The sequence below is a fragment of the Phocoena phocoena genome, chromosome 3 (genome assembly GCF_963924675.1).
Source record: "Phocoena phocoena chromosome 3, mPhoPho1.1, whole genome shotgun sequence".
Classification (NCBI taxonomy): domain Eukaryota; kingdom Metazoa; phylum Chordata; class Mammalia; order Artiodactyla; family Phocoenidae; genus Phocoena; species Phocoena phocoena.
Window position 1 is genome coordinate 52,442,148 of NC_089221.1, and position 16,155 is coordinate 52,458,302.

At 35.0% G+C, this 16,155-nt stretch overlaps 1 protein-coding gene across 2 annotated transcripts in view; it reads right to left on the reverse strand.

Moving 5' to 3' along the window:
* The window catches only part of CENPK (centromere protein K), a 29,321-nt gene extending 14,711 nt beyond the window's left edge, over positions 1 to 14,610 (reverse strand). The window contains exons 1-4 of one of the 2 annotated variants that reach the window (XM_065875156.1): positions 14,463 to 14,610; positions 12,378 to 12,434; positions 8,910 to 8,982; positions 3,926 to 3,972 (exon numbers count right to left, since the gene is read on the reverse strand). In XM_065875156.1, the coding sequence (XP_065731228.1) occupies positions 3,926 to 3,972; positions 8,910 to 8,982; positions 12,378 to 12,434; positions 14,463 to 14,579 (294 nt within the window). In that variant the 5' untranslated portion in view covers positions 14,580 to 14,610. The remainder of the gene's footprint in view (positions 1 to 3,925; positions 3,973 to 8,909; positions 8,983 to 12,377; positions 12,435 to 14,462) is intronic. The other variant, XM_065875157.1, reaches the window with a different exon arrangement.
* Between the last annotated feature and the right edge of the window lie 1,545 nt (positions 14,611 to 16,155).

Genomic DNA, 16,155 nt, shown 5'->3' on the forward strand with positions numbered 1-16,155 from the left:
GTGGGAATGTGAATTGGTACAGCCACTGTGGAGAACAGTATGGAGGTTCCTTAAAAAACTACAAATAGAACTAACCATATGACCCAGCAATCCCACTACTTGGCATATACCCTGAGAAAAACCATAATTCAAAAAGAGTCATGTACCAAAATGTTCATTGCAGGTCTATTTACAATAGCCCGGAGATGGAAACAACCTAAGTGTCCATCATCGGATGAATGGATAAGGAAGATGTAGCACATATATACAATGGAATATTACTCAGCCATAAAAAGATTTGTAATGAGGTGGATGGACCTAGAGTCTGTCAACATTTTCTTTTAATTGAAGTATAGATGACATACAATACCGTATGTTACAGGTATAAAATACAGTGATTCACAATTTTTAAAGATTATATTCTATTTATAATTATTATAAAATATCAGCTACATTCCCTATGTTGTACAATATATCGTTATAGCTTCCCCCCCACTGCCCCCCACCACATCGCACTGCATGCAGGATCCTAGTTCCCCAATCAGGGATCGAACCTACGTCCCTCTGCAGTGGAAGTGCAGAGTCTTAACCACAGGACTGCCAGGGAAGTCCCCTTATAGCTTATTTTATACATAACAGTTTGTACCTCATAATCCCCTACCCCTATATTGCCCTTCCCCTTTCCCTCTCCCCACTGATAACTGCTAGTTTGTTGACTATATCTCTGAGTCTGTTTCTTTTTTGTTATATTCACTAGTTTTTTGTATTTTTTATTTAGTTTTATTTTTTAAAGGTTATACTTCATTTATAGTTATTATAAAATATTGACTATATTCCCTCTGTTGTATAATATAACATTGTAGATTATTTTATACCTAATAGTTTGTATCTCTTAATTCCCTACCCCTATATTGCCCCTCTCCGCTGCCCTCTCCCCACTGGTAACCACTAGTTTGTTCTCTTTATCTGTGAGTCTGCTTTGTTGTGATATTCGCTAGTTTGCTGTACTTTTTTAGATTCCACATATAAGTGATATCATACAGTATTTGTCTTTCTCGGCCTGACTTCTTTCACTTAGCATAATGCTCTTCAAGTCCATCCATGAGGCTGTAAACAGCAAAACTGCATTTTTTTATGCTTCAGTAGTATTCCATTACATATATACACCACATCTTCTTTATCCATTCATCTGTTGACGGACACTTAGGTTGCTTCCATATCTTGGCAACTGTAAATAATGCCGCTATGAACAATGAGGTGCATGTATCTTTTTGAATTAGTGTGGTTTTTTTTTTTTTTTTTGGATATATACCCAGCAGAGGGACTGATGGGTAATATGGCAGTTCTATTTTTAGTTTTTGGAGAAAACTCCATACTGTTTTCCACAGAGGCTGCACCAATTTACATTCTCAACAGTGTATGAGGGTTCCCTTTTCTCCGCATCCTCACCAACACTTGTTATTTGTGTTCTTTTTGACAACAGTCATTCTGACAGGTGTGAGGTGTTACCTCACTGTGGTTTTGACTTGGATTTCCCTGATGATTAGCGATACTGAGAATCTTTTCATGTACCTATTGGTCATCTGAATGTCCCCTTTGGAAAAATGTCTATTCAGGACTACTGCCCAGTTTTTAACTGGATTGTTTTTTTGTCTTGTTTTGTTTTGTGGGGGCCACACCACATGGCATGCAGGATCTTAGTTGCTTAACCAGAGATTGAACGCATGCCCCCTGCAGTGGAAGCATGGAGTCTTAACCACTGGACTGCCAGGGAAGTCCCAGCTTGTTTGTTTTTTTGATGTTGAGCTGCAAGTCATTTATATATGTTGGACATTAACCCCTTATCAGTCATAGCATTTGCAAATGTTTTCTCCCATTCAGTATGTTGTCTTTTCATTTTGTTGATGGTTCCTTCGCTGTGCAGAAGATTTTAAGTTTAATAAGGTCCCATTTGTATATTTTTGTTTTACTTCCTTTGTTTGAGGAGACAAATCTAAAAACATATTGCTATGATTTATGTCAAAGAGTGCTCTGCCTAAGTTTTCTCCTAGGGAATTTATGGTTTCTGGTCTTACACTTATGTCTTTAATCCGTCTTTAGTTTTTGCATATGGTGTTAGCGAATGTTCTAATTTCCTTCTTTTACATGTAGCTGTCCAGTTTTCCCAGCATCACTTATTGAAGAGACTGTCTTTTCTCCATTGTAAATTCTTGCCTCCTTTGTTGTAGATTAATTGACCATAAGTGTATGGGTTTATTTCTGGGCTCTCTATTCTGTTCTATTGAGCTATGTGCCTGTTTTTGTGCCAGGACCAAACTGTTTTGATTACTGTAGCTTTGCTGCATAGTCTGAAGTCAGGGAGCATGATTCCTCCAGCTCCATTCTTTTTCAAGATTGTTTTGGCTATTGGAGATCTTTTGTGTTTCCATACAAATTTTAAGATTTTTTTGTTCTAGTTCTGTGAAAAATGCCATTGGTATTTTGATAGGGATTGCACTGAATCTGTAGATTGCCTTGGGAAATTATGGTCATTTTAACAATATTAATTCTTCCAATCTAAGAACATGGTACATCTTTTAATCTGTTTGTGTCACCTTCAATTACTTTCATCAGTGTCTTACAGTTTTCTGATTACAGGTCTTTTACCTCCTTAGGTGGCTTTATTCCTAGGTTACCTTATTCTTTTTGATGCAATGGTAAATGGAACTGTTTCCTTAATTTCTCTTTCTGATAGTTCATTGTTATTGTATAGAAATGCAACATATTTCTGTATATTAATTTTGTATCCTAAAACTTAACCAAATTCATTGATGAGTGCTAGTAGTTTTCTGGTAGTATCTTTAGGATTTTCTATGTATAGGATCATGTCATCTGCAAACAGTGACAGTTTTAGCTCTTCCTTTCTAATTTGGATTCCTTCTATTTCTTTTTCTTGTCTGATGGCTGTGGCTAGGACCTCCAACACTATGTTGAATAAAAGTTGGTATTCTCATTTAAAGCTCAAAAACAAACTTTGTTTATAAATGGCTTTTTGATGGATGGCCATCCTGCTTTTCACTGGGATCCCCCATATATTAATACTTACAGACCTTTTTTCTCAGGCCATTTAGATTTTCCGGAGATTATTTTAGCTCCAGTCTGAAGCTACTTTTATACCATACTGTAGGACCCCTGGAGATAGATCAAGGGAAGAAGCTGGTACTTCACCACACAGTATAAAAATGTTAACTTGAACTTTGACTTTTGACCTCACACCACCCCTACTAAAGACCCAACTTGGTGTTCTGAGTCCAAAGCCTCAATAGTTTAATGTCTCCACTCCATATACCTCCAGTTTTTCGGTGTGTGGGTAAAAGTTAGTCTCTTGATTGCAAAAGAGAGAGGGAGAAGGTCTAGTAGTCTGTTCTTATTTTAAAAAAATCTCCTTGTTTTTAGCTCCACACTTGAACCCTGAATTTTGAAGTACAAGGTTCCTTCAAATTCAAAGCCTTTCTCTTCAGTTCTGTAAGGCAGATAATCTCTCTTGTTATCACTACTTCTGTCTCTTCGAATACAGATACTTATCTATTTCCATGCTCTACAACCTTGTTTAAAATTCTTCTTTGCCTCTATCTTCTCTCCTATACTTTGATCTAATAAACTGACACTTTAAAAAAATCTTTACTGACATTTATGTTAACTTTTGGGGACAGATATACATGTATGATCATTTAGCTAAGTTTAACCTTTTCACTTTGATTATGAAGAGTTTGATCAACTAAAAATTAAGTACAAGAGTAAGGTTTACATATTTAATTCAAAATTCAAATCATCTAAAATATCCTGTTCAATAAAACATAATTAATACAATTTTAAAGTGGTTTCATCTTACTCGTTATGGCATGAGCTTATCCAAAACACTTCTAGTTACAAGTTATTTTGGATTACTATAAATTCAGTAACTTACCTCTTCTTTTCCTAATGTTACCAGAACTTCTTCATTCAGTGGAATCACTACAGGAACAAAACAAACCAACATTATACATATGCTTAGTTAAGTCTCAAAAATCAAGAATTTGATTTTGTGGTTTCTGAGATACCCCTTTCCCTTTCCATTTATATATTACAGAACTTTTTATGAGATGTGTACAGTTTTTATGATATTTTTTAATTTAACATCTTATATAGCCAACTTATATATCATTTTAGACAAATGTGATATTTATGCCTTTTGTTTTCAGTGCCTTTTTCTCTTCTCATTTTATTTTCCTAATCCATCAAAAACAAAATTAATAATCTACAGTGTGTTCCTTAAATATTTCTGTGGTTACATGATTCTATGCATACATATATACATATTCGTACATATTTGTACATATACATGCAAGTGCTATTAATTTTCTTATTGCTGGTTTTACAAGAATGAGATAATATCATACATATTTTTCTTATTTTCACACAAAAAATCCCCCATGGAAATCCTGTATATTCATCAGGTGTAAGTCTAATTTATAATTTTAAATCATTGTATAATATTCTGCAGGGTAAATACACCAAATGTGTTCAGGGATTTCACTACTGATTGAGCATTGACTTTGTGTCTAGTTTTTAGCCTCAAAAAACAATGACACAGGAAACATTCTTTTATTTATGTCTTTATATATTGCTGCTCTCATTCCTGTGGGATAGATTCTCAGAAAGTGAATTTCATAGAAGGAAATGTGTATTTTGAATTTTAAAACAGGATGCTAGATTCTTTTAATTTTTCTAGAAGCAATGAACAAGAAACAGCAAAAGATACTATAAACTCTTCTAAAATTTTTGCCAGTCTAAAGAGTATAAACTAATATTCCTTAATTAATTTACATAGCAAAATCAAATCCCTTATACTTAGAAAAGTTCAACTCATACTAAGAAAAGTTTATCTTTCCTAATGAAGTGCTATTTAAATTTCTCAAATGATATGCTACTGAAACTTTCTAAGCTATTTGCCATTCTAGAGGGTTTTCTAATAGAAAAGAGCTATGTACTTCATAGGCCCTGTATTAGAACTAATTATAGGTAGCCCTAGGATGGCTATACAATGAAAAGGATTCTAAAAACATAAAGTTCAAAAATCTCCCTCTTGGAGAGTGTGGCCAAAAGTAGCACTTCAATGCTAAAACAATCATTTCAACAGATACAATATGACAGGCTCTAAGAATATAAAGATTTTAATAATCTTTCCAGTGTGGCAGTGTACAGGATTCACAACCTTAAGCAAGGTGGGTATTTGACCAACAGGTCAGTGTGTTCAGTGCTGGCAGTACAAGGTTTGTACGTAAAAGATTATGAAAATAAGAAAAATAAAAATTTTAAATTCCCTGACATATAGCATCAAAAAGAATAAAATACTCAAGAACAAATTTAAGAAGCAAAGAACTTATATGCTGAAAACTACAAAATGTTGCTGAAAGAAATTAAAGACACACCAATGAAAAGAAAAAAACATCCTGTGTTCAAGGACTGTTAAAACTTAATGTTATTAAGATGTCAATAACACCCAAAGCAATCTACAGATTCAATGTAATCTCTATCAAAATCCCAATGATGTTTTTGTAGAAATATAAAAATCCATCCTAAAATTCACATGGAATCTCAAGGGACTCCAAACAGCCAAAACAATCTTGAAAAAGAACAAATTTGGAGGTCTCACACTTCCTCATTTCAAAACTTACTACAAAGCTACAATAATCAAAACAGTGTGCTACTGGCATAGAGACAGAGATATAGACCAATAGAATAGAGAGCCCAGAAATAAAAATCCTCACTGTGGGGACTTCCCTGGTGGTCCAGTAGTAAAGAATCTACCTTACAGTGCAGGGGATGCAGGTTCGAGCCCTGGTCCAGGAAGATCCCACATGTCGCGGGGCAACTAAGCCAGCACGCCACAACTACTGAACTAGAGCGCCCCAACGAGAGGGCCCACGTGCCTCAAACTACAGAGCCCACATGCTCTGGAGCCCATGCGCCACAACTACAGAGCCCATGTGCCCTGGAGCCCGCACACCACAACTAGAGAGAGAAAACCCATAGGCCACAACTAGAGAGAAGCCCGTGCACCACAACAAAGACCCGACACAGACAAAAAAATAAATAAATATTTTTTAAAATCCTCACTGTATGATCAATTGATTTTTTTTGAATTTTTGAATTTATTTTTTTATACAGCAGGTTCTTATTAGTTATCCATTTTATACATATTAGTGTATATATGTCAATCCCAATCTCCCAACTCATCACACTCCCACCCCGCCTCCCCCCCACACCATCAATTGATTTTTGACAATGGTGTCAGGACAGTTCAATGGGGGAGAGAACAGTTTTCTCAACAAATGGTGCTGGGAAAACTAGATAATACACATGCAAAAGAATGAAGCTGGACTTTCAACTTTTCATTAAGTTTGAAAATTTCTAAAATTAATTAAAAAAATTCTTGATCAAGAGGTAAAAAGTCTATTTTAATAAAACTAGTGGATTGATGATAAAGGCCTAAAGTAAATCTGTGGCAGTAGAGTTCAATATTTAAAGACCAGCTATATGTGAAATGGGAAAATCTAGAAGAATCTAAAAGGACTCTTAAATTTGTAGCTGATCAAATAGATTCCATTCATTGTGTCAGGGAATGGCAATCAGTTCATGAATCTGAGGCATCTGTAGAATAATTTGGAAAAGAAGTCTAGAAGGTAGAAAGATATATAAGTGTGATATTACAGAGAAGTCTGGTTTGGATATACAGACTTGAAAGTTGTTGTGGAAATTGTGTGTCCTCTCCCTATCCCCCCACCCTCTCCTACCCCACCCAAAATCAGATTTTGATGCCCTAATCTCCAGTACCTCAAAATGTGACTATATTGGGGCTGGATCTTTAAAGAGGTAATTAAGTTAAAACAAGGTCATCGGGATGGGCCTTACTCCATTATGAATGGCATTCTTATACAAAGAGATTAGAACACAGACAGGTAACCGTGTGAAGACCCAGAAAGATGATAATCTATTAGGCAAGGAGAGAGGCCTCAGAAGAAACCAACCCTGCCAACACCTTGATCTTGGACTTCTAGCCTCCAGAATTGTGAAGGAAAAAAAAATCTTCTGTTGTTTAAGCAACTCAGTCATGCTACTTTGTTATGGCAGCACTAGCAAACTAATATAGAAGTCATTAATACAGATATAATCCATAAAAACAGGAGCAGAAAATATAATGTTGAAATAGCATATAGAGTAAGAAGCAAAAATCGCTGAACACAGTCAACTGGAGAACACCAACATTTTAATAGCAGAGTATGAGCAGTCTCTGAGATGCCCAATATAATGCTAGAGGAGGCAATAAGATAAACAGTTGAATGCAAATTAAAATAAAAATTGTATACACATACCTATCTGATGTGCTGAAATTAAAAAAACTATAAGGTGAGGACTTCGCTGGTGGTGCAGTGGTTAAGAATCCGCCTGCCAATGCAGGGGACACGGGTTCGAGCTCTGGTCCAGGAAGATCCCACATGCCGCAGAGCAACTAAGCCCGTGCACCACAACTACTGAGCCTGCATGCTGCAACTACTGAAGCCTGTGCACCTAGAGCCTGAGCTCGGCAAAAAGAGAAGCCACCGCAATGAAAAGCCAGCACACTGCAACGAAGAGTAGCCCCCGCTCACTGCAACTAGCGAAAGCCCACACGTAGCAACAAAGACCCAATGCAGCAAAAAAAAAAAAAGAAGACTACTAGGTGGTAGTGAAGACACAATACAGTGGTGGACATTGGCATGAATATAGCAGTTTAAAACAAGAATGCAGATAAAATTGGGAAGAGAATGAGGAGAAAAGAATCCCAATAACTGGGATAGAGAATGGAGAGTAAACTAAGAAGGGATGGGGGGGACCTAAAAGAAACAGGACAGAGGGGCAGGAGAAAGCAGAAGGGAGACGTAAATGAAAAAAGAGGGTACAATCCATATATAAGACCAAATACAGACATATATACCACATATAGGAATGTAGGCTTTAATAATAGAAAAATATCTCCTAGTTGGGTATTATAACTACAGATTTTTAAGGCTTTTTTTTTTTTTTTAATTTATTTGGCTGCACCGGGTATTAGTTGTGGCACGCAGGATCTTCATAGCAGGATGCAGGATCTTTAGATGAGGCATTCAGGATCTTTAGTTGCAGCATGTGGGATCTAGTTCCCTGACTAGAGATTGAACCTGGGACCCCTGCACTGGGAGTGTGGCGTCTTAACTACTGGACCAGCAGGGAAGTCCCTTTTAAGCCATTTTCTATTGCTCAACCAAAGGCAAAAATATAGTTGGCCTCAGTTGGACAAGTCAAAAGGCAACATAAAATCTATGTGGCCCTTATGTAAGTAAGTATCTACAATAATTTCTCTCTTCCACTAAGTAAGTTTCATTCATTAAGAAACAATTTACAGTTTCTACTGAGCATATAAAACAGTGTCTCCGCCTGCTGATGCAGGGGACACGGGTTCATGCCCCAGTCTGGGAAGATCTCACATGCTGCGGAGCGGCTGGGCCCGTGAGCCATGGCCACTGAGCCTGCACGTCCGGAGCCTGTGCTCCGCAACGGGAGAGGCCACAGCAGTGAGGGGCCCGCATACCACAAAAAAAAAAAAAAAAAAAAAAAAAAAAGTGTCTATGAGGATACAATGATGGCTGTAATAAAATCTCCATAATCAAGATTACTATATTCTAATGTCGGCAGATATGTTCATCTATAATAATAATGAAGTATGAAATAATGTGTATAAAAAAAGAAAAATAACGTGACTTCCTAATAGCAATGGAAATTATTAGGTAATTTCAAGAGGGTAAATGGACGTTGAATTCTTCTTGTGAACATTAAATTATTTCACCATTAATTTGTTTACAAAAATATAAGCCTAAAAATAAGAATCTTACTTTCAGGAGTTTCTTTCTGCCATTGACTGAGTTCAGCAGTCAAACATTTCACTTGAATAATTAATAATGACAGCTATTTAAAAAAAAAGAACAAGAGAATAAAACAAAGTCATTTCTTGTGGAATATTCATATTTATTCATAGATGAAAGTGTAGACAGTCTTAATACTTTAACACAAGTTCCTAACATAAATGGTTAACACAATAGCAATCAAAACTATAAAAAATTATCACTCCTAACAGAATTTTCCTTTAAATGGCTTATAAGTTGCCATTACACCAGCAATACAGTATTAAAAATGATCAATTCTAACGTCACCATTCAACCTAAAAAAACCTAAGTACATTAAGTTTATTCCCTAAATTAATATTCTTTTAAAAAAAGAATGTTATTTCTTACCAACATTTTTTAAACAAATTTGCTTTAAATATGCTTTTTTTTTCCTTTCTATGCACTTTCAGAAAAATTGCAAGTATGTTTAGCTGAGCAGTTAAAAATAAGTTTAAATATCAATACATATATAAAGACAATTATAAAATGAGACTGGTTCCACAAATCACATATAAAAACCAGTTTTACTACACAATAGTTTGTAAACTGTGTACCCCTTTAGCCAAAAATAAATTAGGATAAATGTTTCTAATATTAGGTGATTCCAATCATTGTAAATTTGATAATTATAAATCTGTGTGATAAATCTGTTGCCTGATTAGACCATAAAATTAAAACTTATGCATGCTTAAATTTCAGAACATTTTTTATCTCCTCTATATAATTTTTATACATAGACAAACAGATCAAAAATTCACATTTCAAAAATGCAATAGGTATTCCTGTAATATTTATACTAAAAGGACACCAAGTACTCTTTTTTAACAAATTTTTATGATGCAGAGTGGGGAGCTCAAAGACCCTGCTCTGGATCATAACACTGGCTGTTGAACAGTCAGAGAAAAAAACCCTAGTCTCTTTGAAAGATTTATATAATTATATAAAAATGCATTTACAGGTATTAAAATTTTTACCAAAAAAGAGTTTAACATTATTTTCTTAGAGATAATTAAATAAGAATGTAAAAAAGTTTTTTGTGAACTATACAGTGATTTATAAATGTTAATTATTATTATTACTAGAAAAGGATAACAAATACTTAAAAAGTACTATTTAAACCAGGCAAAACTATCATAATGATAAGGTATCTATATCACTTTTCCTGAACATATTAGATTGAAATATATAAAATTACTGATACTTATTTTTGAACCTATTAAAAAACTGTAATTTAACCTCATACTATACTGATGAAACTCAGCTCTTACCTTCTAAAGCCCAGCTAAAGCAAACACCCAAATTATTTCTGATACTGATATAAAATTAAACCCTTTCTGAAAAAAAAATAACAGTAGTATTTCTAAAGTGATTTAAACACACATATTTGAGAAATCCTGCCATTTTCTCATTTAAATATCTAACTTCTTGCTTTGGAAAATGGATTGAGTTTTAATATTGAAGTTTTGAAGTTAACAGATATGTCAAAAAGAGTTAACAAAGCAAGCCTGAAATTATGCTTAAAGGCCTGCTTGGAAGGTTGGCCCTTGGCTGGCATCTGGCTTCAGAAGGTTCCCACCAACCTAACTCACAAGAGTGGCTCTCTGTGCCTAAAGTGTGAGAAAATACAATTTATGCTAAACACCTGCTTTCCTCCTCAGAGTCTGGTATTTTGATAACTGCTAGGCAAGGGGTGCCTATGGGACTATCCCCCACAAAAAACTCTGGGCTCTGAGTCTCTAATGAGGTTCCCTGGTAGACAACATTTCACACTCATTGTCACAACTCATTGGGGTAATTAAGCACATCTTGTGTGACTCCACTGGGAAAGGCTCCTGAAAGCTTGTGCCTGGTTTCCTCTGAACTTCAACCCATGCTTCTTTTCCCTTTCCTGATTTTACTCTGTATCATTTCAGTGCAATAAATCCCAGCCATGAGTATGACTATGAGTACTGTGAGTGTTCCTACAGAATCATCAAACCTGGGAGGAATATTAGGGATCTCTAACAAAATTGGAAAAGACATTTTGTGGATTCTTTAGATAATGCTATTATTGACTATCTCAGGATACTGATTATTTACAACTACATAAGCACTTCCCTCAAAACCAAGTGTTTGGCTTACTACCTGAAAATCATTCAGGAAACTTACAGACTTCATCCCTAGTGACTCTGATTCAGTAGGTCTCAATTTCTACAACATAAGAACCACATTTCCCAAGGAAACCAGATAATTATTTATTTATTGTACAATATTTTTCCAAATAAAATATTCAGTTTTACCCTGTATAAAATAACACTATTTATTTATTGATGGATAAAAAGCTTTTTACAAAAGATGGCTTAATTTTTTTATCACCAATTTTTAAAGATCTGGTGTAATAGGCACTTCCAAAAGTGACAAATTAGTTTTTTCCTCTTTCTCTCTCATTCTCATTTATTACTGAGTATTATTATGCTCACAGGTTTTTATGTTTTCACATCATTATAATCAATTGAAGCCATTATTTCTTTTAATGCTCACATGATACTAAATTTGGACAGCCAAGTGCCTTCAATTGGTTCCAATGTCTTTTGACATGCTCCCACTAGTTTTGGAGAACTTTCATTGGAATTATTTGTATATTTAAATCTGTTCTTAGAATTTTTATCACTAAAACATTTTTAACTTTTTATATGGTCAAATGCATCTAAGTTTTCTTTTACCATGTCTAAATTTCTATTATCAGCTGAGACATTTTCCCCTGGTCTCTAACTAGATTGCACAAATAGTCTCCAGCTTTTCTTGTAAGATTTTCATAGCAATTCATCCAGAATTTATGTTTATATAATGAAAGATAGAAGTCCAATTTTATTTTCTCCCAGATGGATATACAGTTGTATCACTATCATTTATTAACTAATTCATCCCTTTCCCAAAGATTGGAACTATCATCTTTGTCATATTTTAAATTCTTAAACTGTTGCACTGAACCACTGGTTTATCTCTAAACCAATTCCATAGGTCTTTGCATTTTGAAATGAATATTTTAATCCTTTTATTAAGCTTAGGGTAAAATCAGTTAAGATTCCACACAGACAGTAAAATAACTGTGGCTACTGCACCTAACACAAAGTACGACAGTCTTTGTTCTAATTTTTAACACGGTATCATAATAGCAGCCAATGAGTAATTCACTCGAAGTTGAATGTATGTGTAGTTGTTAAAAGATAAATGATAAAGAATTTATTTATAACAGATTATTCAAAAAGTTTTTAAAATACTCCTCTTAAATCAGAAAGAGTAGAAAATTTTCCAAATCATTAAGCATAAAGGTATTAACAAAGCTATTAAACTTGGCATAAATATAGATGACACACTTCTTATATAAAACAATAAATTCCACTTACCTACTTTTCGGAAGAACAAAAAGAATCATACCTGAGCATTTGAATCAGTGAGTGTCTCAGTTCCAACAAGCGATAATTTGTTCTGACACTTGATTTAAAAAGTAAAGAAAAACAAGTCACACACTATACACCACAAACAATTTATTTTCCTTGTCCTTTTATACCAATGTAATATTCCTCTAAAACAATATACAAATATCTGATACATGAGAAGAGTTTGTTTAAATTCTTTACTTCCTAAGCAAGAGGATCAGGAAGGCAGCCAAATAGGACCCAAAGTGAACAGATCAAAAGTAAAAGTGGGGCTTCCCTGGTGGCGCAGTGGTTGGGAGTCCGCCTGCTGATGCAGGGGACACGGGTTCATGCCCCGTTCCGGGAGGATCCCACATGCCGCGGAGCAGCTGGGCCCGTGAGCCATGGCCGCTGAGCCTGCGCGTCCGGAGCCTGTTCTCCACAACGGGAGAGGCCACAACAGTGAGAGGCCCGCGTACCGCAAAAAAAAGAAAAAAAAGTAAAAGTGGATGCTTAACTCAACACAGAATGAAAAGATGAGCATAAGAAAAACAAAAACAAAAATTAATAGCTAGGGTGAATTAGAAACGAGATAACGGAAAAATGGGAAATAAAAGAACAAGGGGGAAAACATTACAGAAAGATAACAAAAGAGGTAAGAAGATAGTTAAGATCATAAGAAAATAAAGCCATCAGGAGACATTGTTACTATGCCATTAAAAAAAAATCCATAATTGTTAATAGTGATTATATCTGAGTAAAAATATGGGCAATTAAAATTTTATTTGTGCTTATTTCTAGGTGCAGTATTTTTCCATCAAAAAAAATTTCAGTTTTTTTAATTCAAATTTCTATATTGAAAAAATTTCCAAAGCAATACAAATTATCTTGAAAATACAGTAATGACACAGAGTACCAAGGATATATGTTTAAAAAAAAATTTTTTTTAAAAGAAAAAAACCCCACTAACCTGCCTTGATCTGAAACCTTACTGGGAAGAATAGGATGTAAAAAAATGTCTGTGGCCTATATTATACATTACACTATTTTAAGTAAAACAAATTTTTACCAACATATTATAGTGCACCAGAAGTGATTCTACCCCAGTAACTCAGAAAATGTACATACACTTCAAACACAACGTTTTCTAAATTAATTCATATTTTCACTCAAACTCCATAAGTATGTGTTCTCCCCCTTTATATTCTCTATCTTGGGAAATAACCTCACCAACCACTCAATAGCCCAAACCAGGAACCTGAAACTATCTGTAATTCCCCCTCCCCATTTCACAACAATTAACCTCCAGGTCCTTTTGGTCCAAACTTCTTAGCATCTCTTGAATCCATTTTTCTATTTGCAATGACAAGACTTAGGCTTCAGTACTTCTTACAGGACTACTACTAGAGACTCCTAAATATTCTTTCTTTGTATAGTCTCACTCTTCTGCATTCCATCTTCTTCAAAACCACCAGTTATTTTCTCAATCAAGATATCTCATCAGGTCACTTCATGTCTATAATCCTTTAATCATTCCCCATAATATACATTCAACAAAATCCTTCATGTGTTGCCCCTAATTACCTCTCCAGTCTCACTCTACATATCCTTCTTCTCCTAATTTACATGTCATACTATTCTACTTAGAGTTCTCTAAACTCTCCCAACATTTATATATTTTGTTCTTTCTGCTTTATATACCTCTTCCACTTTCACAGGCTAACGCCTATTTATTCTTTAGAAATGAACTCAGTTATTTCCTCTTTTAGAAAGCTATCTTTGGCCCCTTCAGTCTAGGCTTAGTACTCCTCCTAAGTATAGTCTTTGAACTTTACCACCACACTTCTAATATAATTTGTTATTGCCTCCATTAGATGATAATCTTCTTCAGGGTAGGGACTGCCATAATTTTTTCTCTTTCTACAGCTCACCTAGTATAAAGTTTCTTAAATGAATGCTTATAGGTCTAAAAAATATATAAGTATTTATCATATAATGGCTTTCAGAATCCAGCATAATTATTTCTTTCCTAAGTCTATTATTGAAATGGAATTCAATCTTATAGTAAGTAATTGGGATATCACTTTCATGTCTTGATACTTACTTCTTCCATATCTTTCCACATTTCTTCACATTTTTTAATAAGCTCTTCTTCAGCATCTGTAACATCTTCCACATCTGTAGTACTATCTGGATCTAGATGTTGCTGATTCGCTGACATGTGCCTTGTGATTTTTCTTAGCCTTGTAAGAAAAACTAAAGTATAAAAAATAGTCATTTAATAGTATTTGTTGAATACCCATTACCTGTCAGATACTCACCTAGGCGCTAATGATGTAACAGTGAAGAAAATAGGCAAAAATTCCTCCAACCATGGAGCTTACATTCTAGGTGAGGAAAACAGAATAAACTAAAAAGATTAAAATAAATATAAAGAAGCTATAATAAAAAGATTTAAAAAATATAGTGTTGCATATCAAATAATTTGTAAGTACAATGAAGAAAAGCAAGACAAGGAAGAAACACAGGGAGTGCTGAGACAGGGGCAATGTAATTTTACGTAAGGTGGCCATATAAGGTCAATGAGAGGTTGACAACTTAGCCAAAACATGAAGGAAACAAGGAAGTAAGACCTGTGGATATTTAGGGAAAGAGGCTCCAGGCAGAGGGAAATGTAAGTACAAAAGCCTTGGGGAAGGAACATGACTGCTGTGTCCTAAAGCAGTAAAGTAGCCACGGTGATTAGAGCAGAGTAAGGCAGAGAATACAAGATGAAGTCAGAGAGATAATAAGGATGAGATCATGTGGGCTTTGCAAGTCATTTTAACGATATAGGCTGGGATGTTAAGTGATTAGAGGGTTTTGAACAGAGGGATGACATGATTTGAATTGTATTTTAACATTATAACTCTGGATAACTACAGCCAGTAAGGAGAGAAGTAGGAAAACCAGTTAGAAATTTACTGCAATGATCCAAGTAAGATGGGGACCAGCATAATATTGAGAGAGTACAAAATGTCCAATTCTAAATATATTTCCAAGATAGAGCCAAAAGGATTTCCTAGCAGTCTGTTTATAGAGTGTCAAAGAAAGAGATGAATCAATTATTATTTTAAAATTTTGGGCCTAAGCAATTGGAAAGATGGAGTTTCCAGTTACTGAGATGGGGAAGATGATAGAAGAAACAGATTCAGCAAGGCATGAGGTGATGCTGATTAAGAATCCAGTTCAGGACGTGCTAAATTTAAGGTATCTATTAGTGGAGCTGCTATTTAGGCAACTGGATATACATGTTTGCAGTTCATGGGAAAGTTTCGAGCTAGAATTTGAGAGTCACCCCCATACAGATATTTAAAGCCATGAGGCTAGGTGAGATCAGAAAAGGAAGAGTGTACAGATAGAAATGAGAAGAGTTCCAGACCTGGAGAGACTGAAGAGATGAGGAAATAGTCTGAGAAGGAGTGACCTAAATAGTCTGAGAAGGAGTGACGCATAAGGTAAAAGGAAAAAAAGAGTATGATATCCTGAACTCCAAGGTCAGTGTTCAAGGAAGGAGTGATGAACTATCAACTACTAGTGATAGGTCAAGTAAGATAAAAACAGAGAATTGACAATTTACTTGGCAATATGGTTAAGGGACTGTATTTTCCAAAAATAGTCAGCAATATTTCAGGTTGTCACTCCCCAACAAGAGGCAGAGCCTCTTTACCCTCCCCCTTGAACCTGAGTACGCCTTTCTGACTACTTATATGAATAGAATACAATGAAAGTGATGTCACATGACTTCCCAGACTAAG